At 37.6% G+C, this 22,728-nt stretch overlaps 1 protein-coding gene across 1 annotated transcript; it reads left to right on the top strand.

Moving 5' to 3' along the window:
- Positions 1-4,272: 4,272 nt before the first annotated feature.
- Positions 4,273-22,128, top strand: LOC106881482 (mucin-5AC). Its single transcript, XM_014931881.2, has 7 exons — positions 4,273-4,520; positions 9,902-9,975; positions 13,510-13,641; positions 14,932-15,016; positions 17,589-17,694; positions 18,875-18,995; positions 19,864-22,128. Exons 1-7 carry the CDS (start codon positions 4,490-4,492, stop codon positions 21,133-21,135), a joined length of 1,821 nt encoding a protein of 606 aa, XP_014787367.1. The 5' UTR covers positions 4,273-4,489; the 3' UTR covers positions 21,136-22,128.
- Positions 22,129-22,728: the final 600 nt, after the last annotated feature.

Here is a 22,728-nt window from a genome sequence, read left to right as displayed (position 1 = left end):
CCCAATGCCCTATGCTCCACAAGAGTAAGACCTGAGAGAAAACAGGCCAGAGTTGAGGTCCCCAATGCCCTATGCTCCACAAGAGTAAGACCTGAGAGAGAACAGGCCAAAGTTGAGGTCCCCAATGCCCTATGCTCCACAAGAGTAAGACCTGAGAGAAAACAGGCCAGAGTTGAGGTCCCCAATGCCCTATGCTCCACATGAGCAAAGGACTGAAGTTGTAAGTAGTAGCATAAACATGAAGCATTGAAAAGCATGGCAACTTGCACATCTCTAGTGTCAGTGTTGCAGCCATCTACTGAAATATATCAAATCCATTCGGTACATTGAATTATTGTTTTAGTAACGAACTGGAAAGCCTGTATTTTTTATAATTGATGATTCATATTTATAGTGTTTGTTTGAATAGGCACTGTCTATTGTGTCCACCCATAAGGGGTATGAAGCATTTCATCACAACCATTTTTGTGTTGCCTATTTGATGTCACTCATTCAACACTTGACATCAGACACTTTAGTGGTTCACATGTTCTCTCCCTCACTGTCTGTCTGTCTTCTCATCTCTCTCTCTCTCTGTTTACATCTGTATCATATTTTTCTTATTGCCTACGAGGGGAAGTGTTTACGTCACTCATGTTCAATTAATTGATTGTAATATTTCTTTCTCTTTCCTTCTCTCTCTCCTTCATTCTATTGGTGTGTGCTTGTGTGAGAATGCGTATGCATGTGTGTATGTGTGCATGTGTGTGTGTGCATGTGTTTGTGTGCGTGTGTGTTTCATGGGTATTGTATACGTGTTTTACAACAGACACTTTCCTCTTACAAATGTACAGAGAATACAGATTGGAACATTAAGAGCACAAGAATAGACACATATCCATGTACATATGTCTATATTAAAGTATGACAAATTCAAATGGAAATGAATGAAAAAACATCAAGATTGATCCCCCCACCCCCCGTTTGTTGTCTTCTAGGCACCATCTGTTTGCATTTCATCGAGATATTAGTATATACTTATTTTGCTGATCATAAAGAGTTCAGTTCAAAACGATTATCTTTGTTCAATAAGCCACATCGTTAAGATGGCAAGCTAGCAGAAGCGTTAACACGACGGGCGAGATGCTTAGCGGTATTTCGTCTGTCTTTACGTTCTGAGTTCACATTCCAGTGAAGTTGACTTTGCCTTTCAGGGGTGATAAATCAAGTACCAGTTGTGTACTGGGGATCGATCTAACTGACTGGCCCACCCCGCAAAAATTTCGGGCCTTGTGCCTAGAGTAGAAAAGAATAAGCCATGTTGTTAGTTAAAGCTAAGCTACATCTTCATCTGAGAGATCGATATTAAATATTGAACTGCGTGTGATTCTTCCAAGTTTCTAGAGACTATTTTTGACTTATTTCAGTCATTGAACTGTGGTCATGCTGGAGCACTGCTTTGAATGGTTCAGTCAAATAAATCGATACCATACACTTTTATTTAATCGTCATTACAATATACATATTCAACATCTGAAAAATGAAGCCGAGAAAAGGACCCTGTCACAACATTGAAATCCTCTAAAACAAACGATTTTGTTTTGGTTTTGGAGGAGTAATGTCCCTTAGATCTATTCGTCTATAAACAAAATTGTGACTTCAGAGATTTGTATTTCTAAAATGCCACGTCTACCCAACAGTTTTGCTACGTGTCACAAGGAAGAGAGTTCTTTCATCAATTTATACCAGTCATTAAAAAAACAAACAAAAATCCAATGATACTAATGAATTAAAGAAGAATTACATCATTCAATCTTTCTGCAATAGTTTAAATAATGCGTTGAAATTAAAAAAAGAAAATGGAAAAAAATTTGAGGGGAGGGGGACATCAATTACAACTGCCCCACAGCTCAAGTAGTGCTTATTTTATCAACCCGATTATGCATGTATGGGATCTATTTTAAAACGGGGGCGCCAGTATTTTCTTAACGAAACACTTTGAAACTTGGGACACTGGTAGAATGTGTCATATAAAACATCTTATACTCTTAGTCTTCTTAACAAAAAAAAAAGGAATTCTCAAGTTATTCCATGTTAAAGTTGTCGTATTTCTGTAATTTCAACCAATCACTGACGTCTATTCAGCTCAATAGAGTTACTGCTGGGCGGTCATAAAAATGTTATTCCCTGTGACATATTTCATCCGGTTTAATCGTAATTTATACGCATATATTGTTTATATAATAAATTACGCTGTGTTATCTATGTGTGTAACAATTTTAGAGTTCGGATTCTAGAGTTCGGGTTAGTTTTAGGGTTAGGGTTACGGTTAACAGTCTAGTTAGGGTTAGGGGATTAATACGATATACACCGTTACAGCGCTAACTGTTTTCAACTGAATAGACGTCAGTGATTAGTAGAAATTATCAAAATAAGACAATTTTTTACATGAAATAAATTCGAATACAAAAATATTTTTCTGTTCTATAACACAAAATAGATAAGTATACGAAGTTTGAAAGTCTTTCAGTACCAAAAACACTACATAAAACATAAATGAAAACTGGCACCCCCGTTTTAAAATAGATCCCATGTATGTATGTACTTATGTGTCTCTGTTTGTCCCCTACCATGCCCGTAATTTAGCGGTTCGGTAAAAGGGACCGATAGCATAAGTACTAAGGTTACAAAGAAAAAGTCCGGAAGAAGAAGAAAATGGAGATGGTGAAGTTAATAAAAGTTTATTATGAACAAGAAATTGAACATTATCCCTTACAGCTGTTTCAGTTATACTCATGAATTTATTAATATCAAGTTCATATTTCTGAGCATAATATCTTGAGAGGGGGAAAATTTTACCCTTCGATGTTTTGTATGTTTGTCTATGGATTCATTATAGCTATAATAGCTTTGGTCGGCGCGAGGCTATAGTAAAAGACACTTGCCCAAGGTGCCACGCAGTGGTACTGAACCTGGAACCATGTGGTTGGGAAGCAAGCTTCTTACCACACAGCCACGCTTTGGATTGAGACCATGCTGCGGCAACTCCTTGAAGAGTTAAGTCAAACAAATCGATTGCAGAACTTATCTTTTAGGTCTCGTACTTTCCCTAGCGGTGACTTTTGCCGAACCGCTGCGTTACGGGAACGTAAGGAACCAACAGCAGTTGCCTAGCAGTGGCGGGGAGAAACAGAATCACAAAGATAAACACGCGCGCACACAAACACACACAATATATATATATCGTTGGCAGAACATAAATCCGAAAAAGAAGCACAATCTAAGTTATAGAGCAGTATATAATATAAACGTTAGAATAGGCCGGTTTATGGAATTACCTTTGGTTTCACGTCTAGAGAGGTAACTCGTTAAAGAGGCCCTAAACCAACAGGTTTTGGGACCTGATGATACGCCGTAAAGCAAAGCGCTTTATAGACTTGAAACCAAAAGTAATCCCATAAACCGGCCTTGGTTTGTTTCAGTTTTCGTCTACCAAATTCACACACAAGGCTTTGGGCTGCCTAAGGCTTTAGCATAAAGTATTAAACCAAGGTACCACGTAGTGGAATTGAACACGAAACCATGTGGTTGGGAAGCAAAACTCTCATCACACTGTGTGTGTGTTTGGAGAGAGAGAGAGAGAGAGAGCTGTCGAATGGACTTTATTCCAGTTGCCTTTTCTACAAAAGTTTGAGCTGTATAGGTTACCGAATATCATTCAGCATTGTAGGTATGACTGGGCTTTCTGCAAAGTTTCCTAAACGCTTGGGAGACATGTCAGTCTGCGAGGCTTTGAACTCGACACTGTGCTACCACGGAAATGTAAATAAGGACGAATGTCTAATGTAAAACTCACTGTTCACAACAGGCTTTCAGCCAGCGGATCGACAATCCTAATAATTCGGCCAAGCATACGGTTTAAACTTATAGAGGATCTAAGCTATGAAAGATAGAGGTTCTTGCTTAAGAAAAAAAAAATCGCCTACAGATCTCACAAAAATTGAAAACGTATACGCCTATAAATTATTTTGAGACCCTAAACTGTAGTTTGTTTATTCCATGACTACATCCGGTACACTTTATAAAGAAAGTGTCTTTTTTAAGTCATATTATACAACAAAGTGCACTCACCCGGCTAAAGTACCCATTAATGTAGGACTTCAATGATTACAGTTTCATGGGAGTTAACTCTGGTTTATTTATATGAAAAGTTCGTAGACACACTTAAGAGAGCTTAGCTGATTGGCTGAATTCCAAGGACGGTGTTTCTAAGCCGTGTCGTCATTGGTCGCTTCATCTGTATCGCTTGTGTTCTATTTCTCACAAGTCCCACGTTATCGCCACGTAGTTTCTCAGCAAAAGCCACCACTTTTTAAGACTCTGATAAATGGTCTAATAATTCCTACTTAGTCTTCTCGTAGCGACTGTTAACAGCCGATAAGAAACAAATAAAGCAAAAAAAGAAAGACAGAGCAACAAAGAAGAATCTTCGCAATAGATCGTCGTCGCGATGCAGAGCCAATACAACATGCGTAGTCCAGGTAAGCTTTAAAAGCATGAGCTTACTGCCATAATTCTATGATTTTATTATTAATAATAATAATGGTAACTGAGAAAAATGCCAAACTGATCGCATACATTGACATAGCTCTCGTGATGGCCTCGATGAGAGGAGCGTTTTTTTTTATGTTGAACTGAAAAAAAAAAAAAAATGTTGCAGAGAACAAAATAGGTGTGTCTCAAAAAAGAAAGAAAAGAGAACAACAAAGTCCCCCTCCCAGTCTGTCTGCGTGTATTTGTTATTATTAATAATAATAATGAATTCTTTTATTGGCCACAAGGGCTTACATAAAAAACAACATGAAATAACGAATGATAATAGTGTTATTTTCTTGATTTGTCATTTTAGAGATTTGATGATTTGTTTAATGACAGCTCCTACCACTAATGACGGGTGATAATAATAATGAATTACTTATGACTTAGCACAAAATTGAATGTTTGTAGAAGTAAGACTATTACCAATTATATTGATCGACCTTAAGATATTACTGGTACTTAGTTTTTTTTTTTTATCTCACCTCCCAACCCCGCCCTCTCCAAGAAGAATGAAAGACGAAGTCGATTCCAGTGTTAATATGGTAATACTGGCAACGATAAATAATAATGGTAGTCATATGTTTATTATGTAACCCTTGGAATAGCTCGAACATTGTTTTTCAACAATGTTCGAGCTATTCCAACCGTGGCAACTCATCCTTTCTGCAAACAGTGTAACTAACACTACATTATTCAGGATGTACTACATTCTTTTAAAGACAGCAGGGTGAAATTTGAGAGAAATCTAACTGCCTTTTCTAGCAAGTTGATTGACCACGTATAGAGGCCTTTATTAGCTCGATAATAATAATAATAATAATAATAATCGTGATATTGTCTACGATGGCCTTAATAATATGACGATATTAATATAATCTTCACACTAGCCAGAGTTATTATTCCTTTTTAAAGAAGCAATCGAAAAATCGATCACTTGTGATACGGTTGGATTTTATATCTATCTACGATTCTTTGGATCGTTCATTCTTGCATTGCCCAAAATTCCGTCCGTCTTCTGACTCAGGAAGCAAAAAAGGCCAATGAATTTCCTGTGTGACTGCTGTACGAACAAATATTTGGCAGAAGTTGTGATGTTCTTGTCAAGGGCGTAATGTAAACGTGATGTTTCATTATTATGTGATGTTTCTATGTGAAGTTAACATTTATAAAAACAATTCAACATTAAACTCAAATATTACTCGTTATTTCTTTTAAAGAATACTTATTCTTTTTTACAAGGAAAACATGGACAGTGTAGGCCGTCAGCCGACTGTTTCCGTGTATAATAATAATAAAAAAAACAACAACATTATACGTACATTGTATGTATGTATGTATGTACACACACACACACGCATATAATTAGTAAGATACGTCAAAACAGGCATATAATAGAAAAGGTTTAATGTTTAGAAAATGACAATTAAGTGCTCATACCGGACCAGATCACTAAAATCTAACGTCGAACGAAGAGACAGAATTCTGGCAAACAAGAGTTAGCTTTGGGAAATTTGCAGGTCGAGTTAGTGAAAATATATAATGAAATAAAGGATGTTGAGGCGGTTGTTAATGGCTGTGTATACGTGTGTAATGAAAAATCGTCGGTGGTGATTTTTATGTTGTAGTATCTTTCTCGTCAGTTGTGGTTGTTACATACATAGACACACAAGCACACATACACACACGCACTTGCACATATACCCAGACTTATGCACGCATACACATTATATCATTACAGACCATTAACATTTGTTCTATAAGTCTGTGTTGTAGCCATCTGTCACCGACCCCTCTCAGTTTGCTAAATAATAATCTCTCTTCATGAAAGCTGGCCAAATAATAATCTCGGTGATACTTTTTATATCAAATAGTCGAAATTTTCAATATTCAATTAATCAATCAATCATACTTGATTGCTGTCCTATAATTCTCTTCAGCCAGCTTCTCAATATTGTATTTCATAGCATTTGAATAGAATATTAACCCAATAATATTTCTACATTGCCATTTGAAAACAGCCAGTATGCCATATTCAGTTAGTAGTTATATTTAGCTATTTATAAATTAATGCCACATACAGTCTATGTGTAGTTATTTTATTCTTTCATTCTTCTGTGTGAGAAGCATTACATCTGGACATTGTTCATCCCTCTGTACACAAGTCAAACTACCAAACTTGCTTACAGAAGGAGAATATGAAAAACCCATTTGAAAAGAATGGTTTAAAGTCTTAACACCAATACAGTAATTTTAATACATTTCCTAACTATGAATTTGTAATAATTCTACATATTCTGTCTTTTACTTGTTTCATTCATTGGACTGTGGCCATGCTGGGGCCCCCACCTTGAAGGGTTAGTCAAATAAGTCACACCCACTACATATTTTTTAATTCTGGTTCTTATTCTGTTAGTCTTTTGCTGGTCTGCTAAGTTAGGAGGCTGTGAACAAACCAACAGCGATTGTCAAGCTGTGGTGGGGTATAAACACAACACACTAAAGACACACGCACAGATATGTATGTGTGTGTGTGTGTGTGTATATATATATATATATATATATATTCATACATCAGAAGCTCCGTACCTTACTATAGCCCCAGGCCAACCGAAGTGTTCTGTGCAGGTTTGGTATGTAGAAACTGAAAGAAGCCCATTGCACACACGCATGTGTTTGTGTGTGTGTGTATATATGTATATGCGTCTCTGTTTGTGTCTCCTTGTCATGCTCTGGGATAGTTATAATGAGCGTCACTGTCATTCTGGCAGTGTGCTTTGTTTCATGTCTTCTGTATGAACATGTGCTGCCATAGCAGAATATTAGCTTGCTTGAAAACAGTTGAGGATTGGTGACAGGAAGCGCATCCAGCTGCAGAGAATCTGCCTCAATGATTTCTGTCCGACCTATGCAAGCATGGAAACATGAACATTAAACTGATGATGATGATGATGATGATGTGATGGAAGTTGACTCAGTAATGAATATGACCATTGCTTGTTTAACGAGTTGCACAGCAAAGGTAATATTTTTGGCCTGACAAACTGCAGCCTTAACCACAGTGCTCAGATAAACATCTTTTCTCAGTTAAATGCATTATTGTTGGGTGAGAAAGTACATCATGCCAGATATCAAAGCCTTTACAACTGAATCTCTGCCATTGTTAAGAATTGAAGCTCTGTCACTGACTTGCCTAAACAATATCTTTATTATGAGCACTATTGATCAGAAACGTACATAATGTTGCTTGTCTTTAGAAAGATAGGATAAATCGTTGACACTGTAGCAGCTGTTAATGCAATGACATGAAATCGGCTTCAGTCATTTAAGGCTGTGGCTTACTTAGAACCTTCTTCACTGTGAAACTTGCAAGCTAAAACAGATAAAATGCCACTTAAAGATCCTTGCTGCTGTTTGACCCCTTAGGTTAATCTTGATCATGTATGACCAAGACCTATTTCAGCTTTGACCACCCTGGTTTTTCTCTCTCTAATATTAGGGTATATTTTATCTGATGTGTGCTCTCCTGTTTTCAAGTTAGTAAAAGTGAGATTTGAGATTAGTGGGTCAAATGATTGCATAGAAACTTCCTTTGGGGGTAGGTATTTCATTTTGATTCACTTGATGAAGGCTGACCTAGGGTTAAACAATAACTTATTAAGAAAACAATTGCGTTAAGAACAGACCAATAAGGAAGCCTCTACTTGGTCGTTCAGCCTGCTAGAAATAACAGCCAAATCTTTCTTAACTTGCACCCTACTGTTTTAAAAATGGAATGACACACCGGAAAGTGTAGCCCTTGGTACATACTTTGTGTGTAAAAAAAAAAGGCAGGATGGTCATTGGTAGAATGTCTGTGGTCATGAGAAAAGCCTGTCTTGGAGCTCAACAACAAGAACAGTTCTATTGTGTACTTTGCAGCATAGGAAAATGATAATGGGTCAGGTGATGGAAACATGTAATTTTGTGGTGATACGTTTGGAAAGTTGGGAATTTGATCTTGCTATGATTAAAATACAGTCTGAGTAGATCAATGTTGCCATAGAGGAGATTGCTTAAACTGATTAAGAAGCGAGGACTAAACATATGAGAAGGTCATTGGTTTATTTATTTTTTTATTTGCTTTTTGTTTATTGTTGAATAACCACAACCACTCCACTCGCCTCATCTCTTCTAGAATAGATTTTATGGCATGCTGGCAGATGTAATCAAATAAATTTGTTTGAGAAATGTCATTCCAAGATTAGCTGTGTGGTAAGAAGTTTCCTTTCCAACCCAATGGTTCTGAGTTCAGTCACACTGTGTGGCACATTGGGCCTTCTACTATAACCCCAGGCTATAGTAGAAGGGCAATTGTCTTCTACTATAGCCTTGGGCTGACCAAACCCTTGTGAGTGGATTTAGTCGACAAAAACTGAAAGAAGCCTGTTGTGTATATATATATATATATATATGTATATATATATATATATATATATATATGTATATATGTGTGTTTGCCCCCCCAACATCACTTGACAACCGATGCTGGTGTGTTTATATCCCTGTAACTTAGCGGTTTGGTGAAAGAGACTCATAGAATAAGTACTAGGCTTACAAAGAATAATTCCTGAGGTCGATTTGCTCGACTAAACGTGGTGCTCCAGCATGGCCGCAGTCAAAATGGCTGAAACAAATAAAAGAATATATATATGTATATATACACACACACACATAGATATATACATGTATATATCATCATCATCAACATCATCATTCTACATCTGCTTATCCATGCTGGCACGGATGGAACATTTTGAGAGAATTCAACTGGTCAGATCCACATCTTCCTCCAATGTTGCGTCCCATTTTCTGGCTTTGTTTCTACAGCTGGGTGTCCTTCCAAACACTGACAATTTTACAGAATGCAATGAATACATTCTCCCTGGCACCAGCTGTAAAGTTTGCCATGACATCACCAAGAGTAAAGAGTCCCTCTTGAGTCCAATCTCGTTACTGTTTGGATTGATGGCTAATATTTAAAATCCCCATTTTCACATTCAGCTAATAACTACAACGTCTTTTCTTTTGGTTGTTGTTGTTAATTTTTATACTTGCATAAATCTTTTTTTACTGTTGACTGTTTACTATGGTTATTGTTAATCAACCAGCTTTGAACGAGCTGTGGACCTTGTTTAGAGACATGTCACAACATCTGTCGTAGAGCCTGAATTAATGACCATACGGTCAGGAGATCAATACCTTGACCGCACTCATGTTGTGTGTGTGTGTGTGATCTTTACTTGGTGAGAAAATGTCTAAATGTTTATTTTCTTTCTCTTTGCAGCTGTGAAGCGTCTAATGAAAGAGGCACAAGAACTGAAAGATCCAACTGAGTTATTCTATGCCCAACCATTAGATGTAAGGAGCTTATTTTACTCTTTGAAATATAGCTATGTGGTTAAGAAGTTTGCCTCTCAGTCACATTTTTGGGGTTCAGTCTCCCTGCATGGTGCCTTGGACAAATATATGAAGCAGGTACTGAAAAGTTCCTGGCTTTGGGTAAAAGGAAATACAAGAGGATTATTTAATTATGATTTTATTGAACATATTCCCCTCTCAGATTCACACACATATCGCAGGGGGTCCTTCAGTTTTTCTAAACCCTGTAAAAGAACTCGGATGGTTGGGTTTCCAACCAACCCTTTCACAATACCTTTAAAGCCAGGAACTTTTCAGCACCCCCTTGTATAGCATCAGGTCAATCAAAGCATTGTAAATGTATTTCGTAGATGAAAACTGAAAGAAGCCTGTAGAATTATACATCAGCTCCATTTTTTTTATTGTTACAGTCTTTTTATACAATATATTCTCTTTAAACCTCCGTCTGGCTTATGTTTCTGCTGTATGGATATTTTGTTATGTGGTGTTTCTTTGCATCCTGTTAGTTCATCCTGGTTAAATGTTTTAACCAGGATGAATAAAATACTGTAATAATAATAAAAAAAGAAACACGTAGAAGTATATTTCTTCATCTTTATTTTAATAATCTGTGATGTACACTCGGCCAACTGTTTATGATCCAACAAGTGAAATACCATGAGATTGTTTACCTTAAATAATCCCCAGTTATCCCTTATCGTTCGATGTGGTTAGCCAAAACCTGAGTTATGCTTGAGTGCTACGGTCATACCTGTGCTGCCATTCGTTTCTAGCCTTCCATGAAAACATGTCTGGTCATGTGAAAATATTGTGAGAGATGTGACTTCTATTTCTAGCAGCTGCATCACCCGGCCCGCTAGAGGCTCCATCTCATTGGTTCATTCCATTTGTTATGTTTATGAGCCTGGCTCTTTCTCCTCCTCCTCATTTTTTCCTCAACTTTGAGTGAACAGGGATGGAAGTGAGTGTAGTGAAGGACTGGATGGACCATCAGCCTCTGAGGAAACAGGACAGCACACGGCCATAATTACTTAGAATAATAAATTATTTTGGCTCTCTCTCTCTCTCTCTCTCTCTCTCTCTCTCCCTCTCTCTCTCAGTATGTAGATAACCAGTTCGGTATCTATGTCCTTTTGCTAGTCTGGTGATGTGTCTTCAATGAACACATGTCTTCAACAGAAGATTCGTTGTCATCATCATCATCACCACCATCATCATCATCATCATATGTGAGTATGTGTGTGTGTGTGTGCATGTGTGTGTGTATGTACATATGTATCTATAACTGCCAAAATGCTGTTTTAGCTAGTGTACTGTTGCTAACCTCTTACTCTTTTTATATATATGTGTATATACACACACATGCACAACACATACACACAAACTCATGCACACAGACATATATAAATACATACATACATGCATGCATACATACATATTTATATATGTGTGATGAGTGCCACAGAATAAACAAATGTATTGATTCCCGTCTGTCTTTCTCTCTTGAATACACAAAAGCACAAATAGATCTGAATATATCCAGAACTGGTCAAATACAAACACTCGACCGTAAGTGAATGGGAATGGATCTCCTTTATTTTTGGCAATGGGAGGTTAATTGTTTGATAAAACGAACTACTTACTCATTGATTTAGCATATAAGTAACCGAGTATTCCACAGTCATGTGTACCCTTAATGTAACCCCCTAGTAGAATCACTATAGCTATATGTGTGTGTGGTTAAGGATGGGATAAATGTTCATAGCTAGAGATATGTGTAGGCGAGAAGCTAAGCTTGTGTTGTGTGTTTGCATTGTGTGGGAGTGTATGGTTGAGAGCTTGCATGAAGACTGGCTTTAGCATAATGTGTATTGTCTGTATAGTTATGCTGTGTGTGTGTGTGTGTGTGTGTGTGTGTGTCAGTTAAGATATCTGGCTCTGATAGTACAATAGTGAGACATACTTCTATAGCATGCTGTGTTCTATCAGGTAATCATTTAGGTTCATGCTATACAAGCTCATCTGACAGTTCTATTATCAAAGGTATGGAACTTAGAGCAGCTGACATTTAAAGCCTTTTTATATTAAATTATATTTATCTTTCATTGCATGCAGTAGCTTTTCTGTTGGTCCCATTAATAATCAAATAGTACACTATATATATATATATATATATGTGTGTGTGTGTGTGTATGTATGTATGTATGTCATTGTTCAGTTTTATTTCAAGATTTCTTGCCAATAGAGAAAGAGTCGGTTTCTAACCTAGATTCAAGGCTCCTTCACTGGAATTTCAACATCAGCAGCAGCCTATTTTTGTTTGTATGTCTATGTGCAGATTTGTATGTTTTGTTTTATGTATGTATTTTCATGCATTTAGATGCATATCTAAACTTCTGGAAAGTTTTACAGATTTTCACTGTTCCAGTGATGGATTGAATCTGTAATCTTCGAATTAGCTTTCCCCTTTGTGGTTTTGAAAAGCCTAATTTCGCAAGATTGGTATTTAGGCAGTGTGTTACATATCCCTGGACCCCAATAATTACAGATATAAACCTGACCTTGTAACCTGGATAGAGTAACTGCAGATTTCTCAATAGTTCAGCGTAGGTGTTCACTTTTTTACTCATCTTCAGCTTTATGTGAACATCCGCTGGGCAGCTAATTTCCACAACTGTGCACAGTTTCTCTTCTCTATCCCAAACCATTATATCAGGTCTGTTGTGCTTACATTTTATTGAGGTTTTCACTGGGACATTCCACCAGTACTCCTTTTTATTTTTTTCAATGCCAGTGATGCGTGTCCAGCCCATTTAAGAGTATCCTTGATGCGTCGGGTGATATGATGTGCTTGAGAAGACCTGTTGAGTCAAGTAAAACCAAAATCACAGCTGTGGCCAGTTCCCCCAGACTGGTTCCAGTGCAGGTGGCAAGAAAAAAAGACACCCACTACACTCTTGGAGTGGTTGGCCTTAGGAAGGGCATCCAGCTGTAGAAACATTGTGAAATCAGATTGGAGCCTGGTGGAGCTCTCCAGACCTCAGTCAAAGCTTCCAACCCATACCAGCATGGAAATGGACGTTAAACGATGATGATGATACCAGCTTCCAGGAATGTCTTATATATGTGTATGTATATATATATATATATATATATATATATATATATATAATATGGTCTTCTTCCAGTTTGGACCCAATCCGCTCACAAGATTGACCTGGGGCTATTGCTGATGACACTTGTCCAAGGTGCCACTCAAAGGGGCAGGACCGAACCTGAACACATGGTTGGGAAGCAAACTTCTTAACCACATAGCCATAAATATTTCTATATTATGTCATAAAAATTCTTCCCCAAAACCCTATGAATATTATATTGCTTTTAAATAAAACCATGCAAGTTCTACATGATTGAAATATGTCATCTTCGTGTTTTTTCTCTTTTTCTGTTTGATTTGGAAAGGTCATTAATGGTGAGAAATAAAATTGATGTATTATTTGTCTCTTTTTTTAGGATAACTTATTTGAGTGGCATTTCACAATTCGCGGTCCAATTGATACGGATTTTGATGGTGGAATTTTCCATGGCCGTATTGTACTTCCACCAGATTACCCCATGAAACCTCCCAGTATTATTATTTTGACTGTAAGTAAATTATGATTTTTTAAATTTCTCATTTTTAATAAGGATATTGAAAGTATGTAGATTGTATTGTTTAAAGCAGATCCTATGTGGATATCGCTTCATGTGCATTGCTGGGTAGCTCTGGTCTGAGGTTGGGTTTGTCAGCTTTTATAATCATTAGCTAAAATTTCTAGAACTTTCTATCTAGCTGTTTAGTGGGGAAACACACTTCATTTGGAGTTTGCTACATCAACTATAAGCCATTTGGTGCTGATTGGTCAAGCTATATTTGTAATGCCTTTTATGGTGACCCATTGCCTTTTACGACAGGATGTTAGGTTGTGATCCTGAACGGGGAAAATCTGAGAATGACGGTTCAAAACTCAGCAGGAACATTGCTTCAGTAGAAATGCCATCAAGTCATCCAAGCATAGAAATACCGAAAAAGAAAAAGACCAACAAATCAGTCCTCATACAAACACGCTCATATTGTCACATTTGTATAGATACACAGTTATGCTGTGTCGTTCACTCACACACACACACGTTCACATTTGCTCACATTCACTCAACATACTTCCTTGTACTTCTCTTTATCTATATACACCTCGCATTCATACTATCATGCTTATACACACATTCATGCATGCCTAATACTTGCAGCTGATCACATGCAAAAATGCCCACTCGCTGTCACATTCTTATACAAGCACTAATGTTTGCACTATACACACTCTCTCTCTCTCACACACATACACACACACACACACACACATCATGCTAAAGTTTATTCGTACACATTCTCAGACACTCAAATATGATCATCTTCTCATTCATGAACACATTTAAAAGCAGTCTTTCTCTTTCCTCTTATGTTCTCTGTTTCAATTCCTATTTCTGTCTTCTTTTCTTTTTCTTTCCTGAGACTCTTTCTCTCTCTCTCTCTCTCTCTTTCTCTCTCTCTCTCTCTCTTTCTCTCTCTCTCTCTCTCTCTCCCTCCCCCTGCCTTGATCTCGATCTACATATCACCACACTGTTTGACTTTCTGTTTTTTCTCTCTCCCTTCCTCTCTCTCTCTCCCACTCTCACTCTCTCCAAATTCTTCCTCTTTATTTTTCTCTCTCTCATCAAACTATTTCCCTCTTTTTCCACTTCTTTCTCATCACACTTGTTTCCTCTCGCATTCTCTTTCTTTCTCTCTTCATATTTCTTCACCATATTTTCCTCTGTTTTTCTACTCCATTTCTTCTTCCTCCTATATTTTACTATTGCTTTCTCATCTAATAACATCAAATTTCTTCTTTCTTTCAGCCCAATGGTCGTTTCGAAGTTAACAAAAAAATCTGTCTGAGTATCTCTGGTCATCACCCAGAATCATGGCAACCATCTTGGTCAAGTAGGTTGATTTATGAAATTCATGTGAAACCACTCATTAGCAGATCACTCTTAATTAAATTTGCTTTTAATTTTCTCTTTCATCTATTCATATAACGACTTTGTTTTCCTTCTGCTTTTCATTAGCTGAAAGCATCATCACTTCTCTTTGTATGATAGATATTGGGTCATCTCATAAATAATGTGGTTTTTTCAATTGCATGACCTAAAAGTCGAAGGGGGACTGGATAGACTACCTGCATCAGCTTGCTATAAAGGCAGGTAGTAATTTTACCTTGTACCTATTCTTAGTGAAAGTTATGAAGAGTGTAGTTCGATTTTAAGTTATTCTTACAGAGCTATAATGGAAGTGACAAAGGAGCATATTTGGCATATTTTGCTTTGAGTTCAATAAAGGCAACAACGCAATGGAAAGTGTGAGGAATATTAATGCCATATATGGGGATTGAACAATAAGTGTAAGCCAGTGTCAACAGTGGTTCCAGAAATTCCAAGCTGGAAACTACAGCCTAGAAGATGAGCTCCATCCTGGAAGATCTGTAGAGTTCGATGAATATGTCCTGCAAACCCTGGTGGAACAAAATCCCATCGTAAATGTTGAAGAACTAGCAGAGAAACTTGAATTTGGTCATTCAACCATTCATCGACACCTGTGTGCCATCGGAAAAGTCAGCAAATTGGATCTTTGGGTTCCTCACAAACTTTCCGAGTCTAATTGCGTGCAGAGAGTGAATGTGTGCTCTTCTTTGCTGTCACGTCTCACGAATGAACCCTTTTTGGACTGAATAGTGATTGAAAAATGGGTTCTCTATAAACGATAACAATGGAGATCTACTGTAAGCAGCTTGAATGGCTTAAGTCAGCACTAGAAGAAAAACGACCATCTTTGGTTTCGAGACAATGCTCTACCGACCACATTCAGAGTAATTTCACACACCCCTGCCCTTACCCCCTTCCCATCTTCCCAGATGTGGCAATTCCATGATGAGGAATTCTAATATAACACCCCTCCCCCTTCTCTGTTGAATTAATTTGCATAATACTTTTACCTTATTGATTAACAGTGCTACCATATCGTCGATTAATCTCTCTTAATCTTTTAATTAATACTGCCCAGCTACTCTACTCTATTAATAAATGTCTTTTCTCTTAATTGATAATCTTAACAATGTCAACTTCCATTTGTTAATTAATATCCCTAGCCTGTTAGGAAATACTGTAACTTTGTCACAACATATATATATATGTGTGTGTGTGTGTGTGTGTGTTTCCCCACTGCTGCTTGGCAATCAGTGTTGGTTTGTTTATGACCTTGTATCTTTGTGGTGTGACAATAAATACCAGACTTTCAAAAAAATATAAGTACTGGTGTTGATTTGCTTGACTAAACCTTTCAAAGTGTTACCCCAGCATGGCCTGAAAGAAGCAAGGAATTTACATTCGATCTGATCTGATTTTGCCACAAACAAAGCCATCAGAGATGTCTGGGAGACAGAAACTGTGTGGAAGTGTTTCCGATGTTTATGTCTTTTTTTTTTGTGTTTTACTTGTTTCAGTCATTGGATAGCGCCCATGCTGGGGCACCACCTTGAAGGGTTTTAGTGAAACAAATCAACTGCAGGCCTTAGCTTTCTAAGTCTGGGGCTTATTCTATTGGTCCCTTATTACCGAACTGCTAAAAGATGGGAGACATAAACAAACTGATTCCAGTTGCCAAGAAGCACGCACACACTGGGCTTCTTTCAGTTTCCATCTGTCTAATCCACTCACAAGGCATTGGTTGGCCTGGAGCTAAAGTAGAAGGCACTTACTCAAGGTGCCACGCAGTGGGACTGAACCTGGAACCATGTGGTTGGGAAGCAAGCTTCTTGTCACAACACAGCAATGCATGTGCTTATGTTTATATGTGTCTATAAACATATGCCAGTAGGCACAGGTTGGTCAGATGGTGAAGACGTTCATTTTGCATCCACAAGATCCTGGGTTTGGTCCTGCTGCATGGCATCTTGGGCAAATATCATTTACTAAAGCTCTGGGTTGACCCATACCTTGTGAGTAAAATTGAGAACCCGTATAGAGCCTATTGCTTGGATTGTGCCCATAATGTAAAAGGTACAGCCTGAGAATTACATTAAGGGTACACTTATGAATTAATTCAGGAGCGGGTAATTCAGTTGAAATCAAACAACTGAATCCTCATTGTTGCATGACAGAATGTTGAATAAAAATGCTTTCTTGCATTCAGTTATATCTTTTTACACTTATGGTAATTTTACTTTCACCTTTCTGATGTTGATACAATGTATAATGAAGTACTGGGGTCAGTAGAATTGATTGAAACCGTTGATGGTGGTTCTCTTGGTATGGTCACAATCCATTGACAATAGTTAAGTATTTTCTTTTGAGTTGGCTGCTGGGACCACTTGTATGGTTTTGGTTCAGGCGTTGACAGCTGAATGGCCCCAGTGTGTGTGTATGTGTGTGTGTGTGTGTGTGTGCATGTATACAGGGTGTGGCAGAAAGGTTGCCCAAATTTCAGCCTTACACGTCACATTTGTTTATCTCTTTTCCAGTTCGCACTGCATTGTTAGCCATTATAGGATTTATGCCTACTCATGGGGCTGGTGCTATTGGATCCCTGGATTACACAGCTGAAGAACGGAAAGTACTTTCTAAAAAGTAAGTTGTCAACATCCGAATTGTAAAGGGGAAGTTACTCTACGTCTTTCTTTTCTTTTTTTTTTTCCTTTTTATAAAGGGGAAGTAACTCGAAGAGGACGCGGGTAATACAAAAGTTTTTTTAAAGATCCATCGCCCTATCCTCAGCAAACATTTATTTATTTGCAAAAAAACTATGGTTGACTTCTGCACTCACGCACAAAGGTTTCTGAATTTTACATGAGATTTGCTTTTATTTGAGAACATGTAGCAATTAATGACAATGGTTATGATGCAGCATTTGTAGATAGTTGTAGGATAAATTTCAGAAAATTTGCTTTTTAGTAAGGATAGTAGTAGTAGTAGTAGCAGTAGTAGTAGTACGGGGACATGTACTGTAATCGTGGGTTGCTACATCCGCCATTTGATGGTGATTCCTTATTTCTGGTGGATGACTCACTTGCACCACTCAGGTGGCAACTCTCCAGCCCAGGGGTCTGTTTGAGTAGTCAGTGCTGGTGAGGATTTTACAAGGTCAGAATGCAAATCTTACCTCAACCTCGTTTAGTCCCCTTTTGTAGGATGCAGAAGAAACGTTACGTCTGTTCTTTGATATGCTGGTTTCCAATGTTAATTTATTAATTAAATAATTGTTATTCGAATCCTACTTTTCAACTTGTTCTTGTTGCTGCTTAATCCTAATAGAGCAATCAGATCAAGGTGATGCTGTAGCATGGTCACACTTCAGTGACTGAGACAAGTAAAAAATAAAAGAAGGTCAAGGCCTCTCCAGCCATAGCCATCCAATAAGGGCGACATTATTTAATGTACCCTTTATCTTTTAAGATGGTTAGTTATGGTTTAAAGAAAACTTGGCTGCTTTTTTGACAGCAGGGTACTTCTCTTGGTGACTTGTTGCTGCTAAGCTCCAAATTTATCCTGACAGAGCTAACAGACCTGTGTCAAAGGTGACCATTCCACCTTTTTACCAAATGCAACGCACTTACGGCCCCATTATCCAATACATATTCCTTCTTTAGATCATCAAAGTGTAATTCAGATGCTATATTTACAAGATAAAGTGGGACCTCTTAGGGTAACCAAAGAACATAAAAGGGGTTAGTAGTTTGTGCAGAGAATGGAATTTTGGTGATTATTTTGTAAAGTTTGCATTTCTTTAAAAATGATTTCCTCACTGCAGGTCCCTGTGCTGGAAATGTCCTGTATGTGGTTCTGTAAATAATGTGTTGAAATCCTTAACTGATGCTTCCAAGAAAACCAGTGAAGAAGCTAAAGATTTAGCTTCAAAGATTAATTTTCAGGTGAGAAATATATTCATGCTTCCACTTCACGTGTGTATGTGTGTGTGTGTGTGTGTGTGTGTGCGTGTTACTCAGGAAAGATTAATTACATGGAATGTTATTTTCAATATTTAGAAGGAGTGTTTTTTTTTTTTAGGTATGGCTGTGTGGTAAGAACCATGTGTTCCCAACCACATGGTTCCAGGTTCAGACCTATTGTGTGACACCTTAGCCAAGTGTCTTCTACTATAAATCTGGGTTGATCATCCTCATTTAGCATGCGTTTTCCATGCTGGCATGGGTTAGACCGTTTGGTTGGAACAAATTTATGCTAAACTAGCGAAAATATTCATGGGAGATAACTCTTTGCTAGTAAGCCGATCCTACACGAATGCATTTGGTACCTGATAGATTTATTTTACAAATTCAACAACGACTTACAATAGAATCGGTAGAATGCTAAGTAAACTATATTGTAGGATTGAGTTCTCTATAGGTTCAATCCACATCTACATAGAATCGATTTTGTTTTTCATCTTTCCTAAAATCTATGAAATAAGTACCAGCCTCAGCTGTTCTTTATGGATTTACTGTAATAATCTGGTACTAGATGATCTCTTATCGTTAACTTGTTTCACTCATTGGAATGTGGCCATGCAGGGGCACTGCTATGATGAGTTTAGTCCAGTACTTATGAAGTGTAGAACTCATTCTATCAGTCTCTTTGCCAAACCACTAAGTTATGGGGACTTAAAAAAAACCAGCACCTGTTGTCAAGCAGTCGTGAGGAGCGCACGCACACACACATTCCTTTTTGTTTTGATATTGAAATTTAATCCACAGACTCAAATGTTGTTTTCTCTTTTCTTTTTCTGTGTTCTTGGAACAGAGTGAGAAGGGAAATAAATCTGGCTCTGATAAGGCTTCTACGACTGCAACCACATCATCCAATGCTGGGTTTACACTGACTGGTAGCAGCACAGTAGCAGGAGCAGAAGGAGGAGGTGCAACAGCAGCAAGTGCAGCCTCTGCAGCAGCAACTACATCTACCCCAACCTGGATGATGCCACCCAACATGAACTATCCTTCACCCTTAAACATGGGCAGCATGCCCGGAATGTTTCCTCAGTCATCTCCCTTCTTTGCCCCGATGACTGGACAGTTTCCTTACCATTTCAGATTTCCATATCCTCCAACCAGTATGGACCCAAATGTCAATTCCATGCCAAATTGTCGAATGATGCCCCCATTTCCAAATCCATTTTTACCCCCAATGTTTCCGGCTAGTTATGCCTTTCCCCAGCCTGGTGTCACTGATAACTCAAACGCTTCCGTTGCGAATGTTATGCCATTTTCTTTCCCTTTCATGCCCGGTTTTCCGACTGTGCCTGCTGCCGTGTCTGCAACAAGTGCAAGTGTCACGACCTCTGCTCCTGTTTCAAGCCCTGCTACCGTAACATCCAGCTCCACCAGTTCAACAGAAGCTTCTCAGTCGAAACAGCTGACTTCATCTTCTGCATCCAAACCAACTTTTACTAATCCGTCCACCACAACCACTACTGCTACTACTAATAAATCCTTACTTAATGCCACTGGAGGCATATCCCAAAACAGTACAGATTCTGCTAGCACCCAAGGTCTTTCAGATCCAGCCCAGCCGCCATCGTCACAGCGAGTCTCAGATAATGCGTCAGACAACACATCACCAACAGTAGAGACCATCACAGCTGGTAGGAATGATGTGGATGTTGTCGCCTGTCCTTCACCTTCCTCCTCTTCTCCTCTTGCTTCTGCCACACAAAGCACGACTTCGCCTGGAACTACACTTCGGCATCGTACGACGACTGCTGCTACGACAGAAACACAACCAACATCTTCGTCGTCATCAGAAACATCGCTATCATCAACGACAACAACAACAACAACAGCACCAGCAAACACGTCTAATACAAACACATCCGCCACTACAACATCATCACCTCCACAGATGGAGACTGCAGACATAGCTTCACCGCCAAATGCTACTACGCAGAGACCCTCTTCAAGGGGTACAGCGAGCTTTGTTCTGATGATGATGCTAGGAGCAATGATCCTTTTGCTGTGTTTGCGCCGTCTTTATGTCAGTGTGGACCATTTACCATATTCAGATTATATGCAGTAGACACGTGAAAATCTCCACATTTAGCAAACTATTTTGATTGCACTGAAACTTGAGTACTCCCCTAACACTCCCACTAACATCGTCAATTGTCGTTTTTAGACCAGATTCCACTCTCTGTTATTTGAAGTGGTGATGGGGGTAAATATACAGATACAGACATACATTTATATATATACACATAATTATATATATATATATATATATATATACATATATACACATAATTATATGTGTATATATGTTTATATGTATGTGTGTGTATATGAATATGTGTATGTATGTATATATGTCTGTATATGTGTATGTAAATATGTATATGCATGTATGTATGTATGTATATATATGTATATAAATGTATATTTCATGATGTTGATGATGATGATGATATTTATATGTATAAATACATATATAAATATATATATATGTCTATATATGTATGTAAACATACATACATGTATAGATGCACACACACACACACACACACACACACATTTCGTTCATATTTTATTTTTAATTTAAAAGCAAAACAGAAAGAAAGAAAAAAATAAACCATAATTTCTATATAATCTTGACATGACATATCAAACGTGTCAGAAGAAAATCTTGCAAGGCATAAAAGATGGAAGAAAGGAATAAAATAAAATACAAAAACAAACAATCCCAAAATAAAATAAAATAAAAAAAATGTAAGAAACTGAATTTCTTAAAAGGTGAAAAAGAACAAAAATGAAAAATAAAAAAATAACCACACTGTCTTTCTCTCTCTAAAAGGTTTTTTTCTCTTTATTTTTATTGTTGTTTTAAAAATATAGACTTTACAGTTTTGTATCCTTCCTTTTAGGAAAAAAACTTGACTGAAATTTAGGACAGTTTTACAAATTTTTATTTTTTTTTTTTTAAATAATTTTTTTTTTCAAAATAAATGAAAATGGGGAAGAGAGTAAAAGAAAGGGATGAGAATGAAGGAGAAAGTAAAATATTTGAAAAAATAAACCTGTATTTTTTTTATTATTTCTTTTTGCTTACCTTCATTATAGAAAATATTTTGAATCAGCACCATCATCATCATCATTGTTATCAACATCATTTTCATTTGTAACTTCTTTTCCATGCTGGCATAGCCTGGATGAGTTGATATAATCCTCATCATTTCATATTGTTAAGAACTGCTTTCATAGACGAATGTATGTGTCATTTGGCCCTTTCTATTACTGACCCTGCTTTTCTAGAATGCACCAAGTGCATTTTCTCATTGCATTAAGACTAGGGAGGCTGGATGAGTGGTGATGGTTCAAGCCCGTTCTTATTAGGGGCCAGTGTTCTCTTACTCTAGTCATCATCATCTTCATTTTATGTCTGCTTTCCATGCTGGCATGGGTTGGATGAGTCGATACAATCATTTCATATTGGGAATTACTGCACTTAGTGCTTGTATGTTTCACTTGGCTGGATGTCCTTCCTGTCATCGACCATTTTATCGAGTGTCCTGGCTGCATTTTATCATGGCACCGACTCTAGAGAGGTCGATAAGTCATTGGCAAGGTAAGACTTGAATTTATTTTTATTTATTATGGTGGGTTAGTTTTTGCATGT

The sequence above is a fragment of the Octopus bimaculoides genome, chromosome 15 (genome assembly GCF_001194135.2).
Source record: "Octopus bimaculoides isolate UCB-OBI-ISO-001 chromosome 15, ASM119413v2, whole genome shotgun sequence".
Lineage (NCBI taxonomy): Eukaryota > Metazoa > Mollusca > Cephalopoda > Octopoda > Octopodidae > Octopus > Octopus bimaculoides.
Note: the sequence above shows the minus strand (reverse complement) of the source record. Positions and strands in the feature narration are given on the sequence as shown.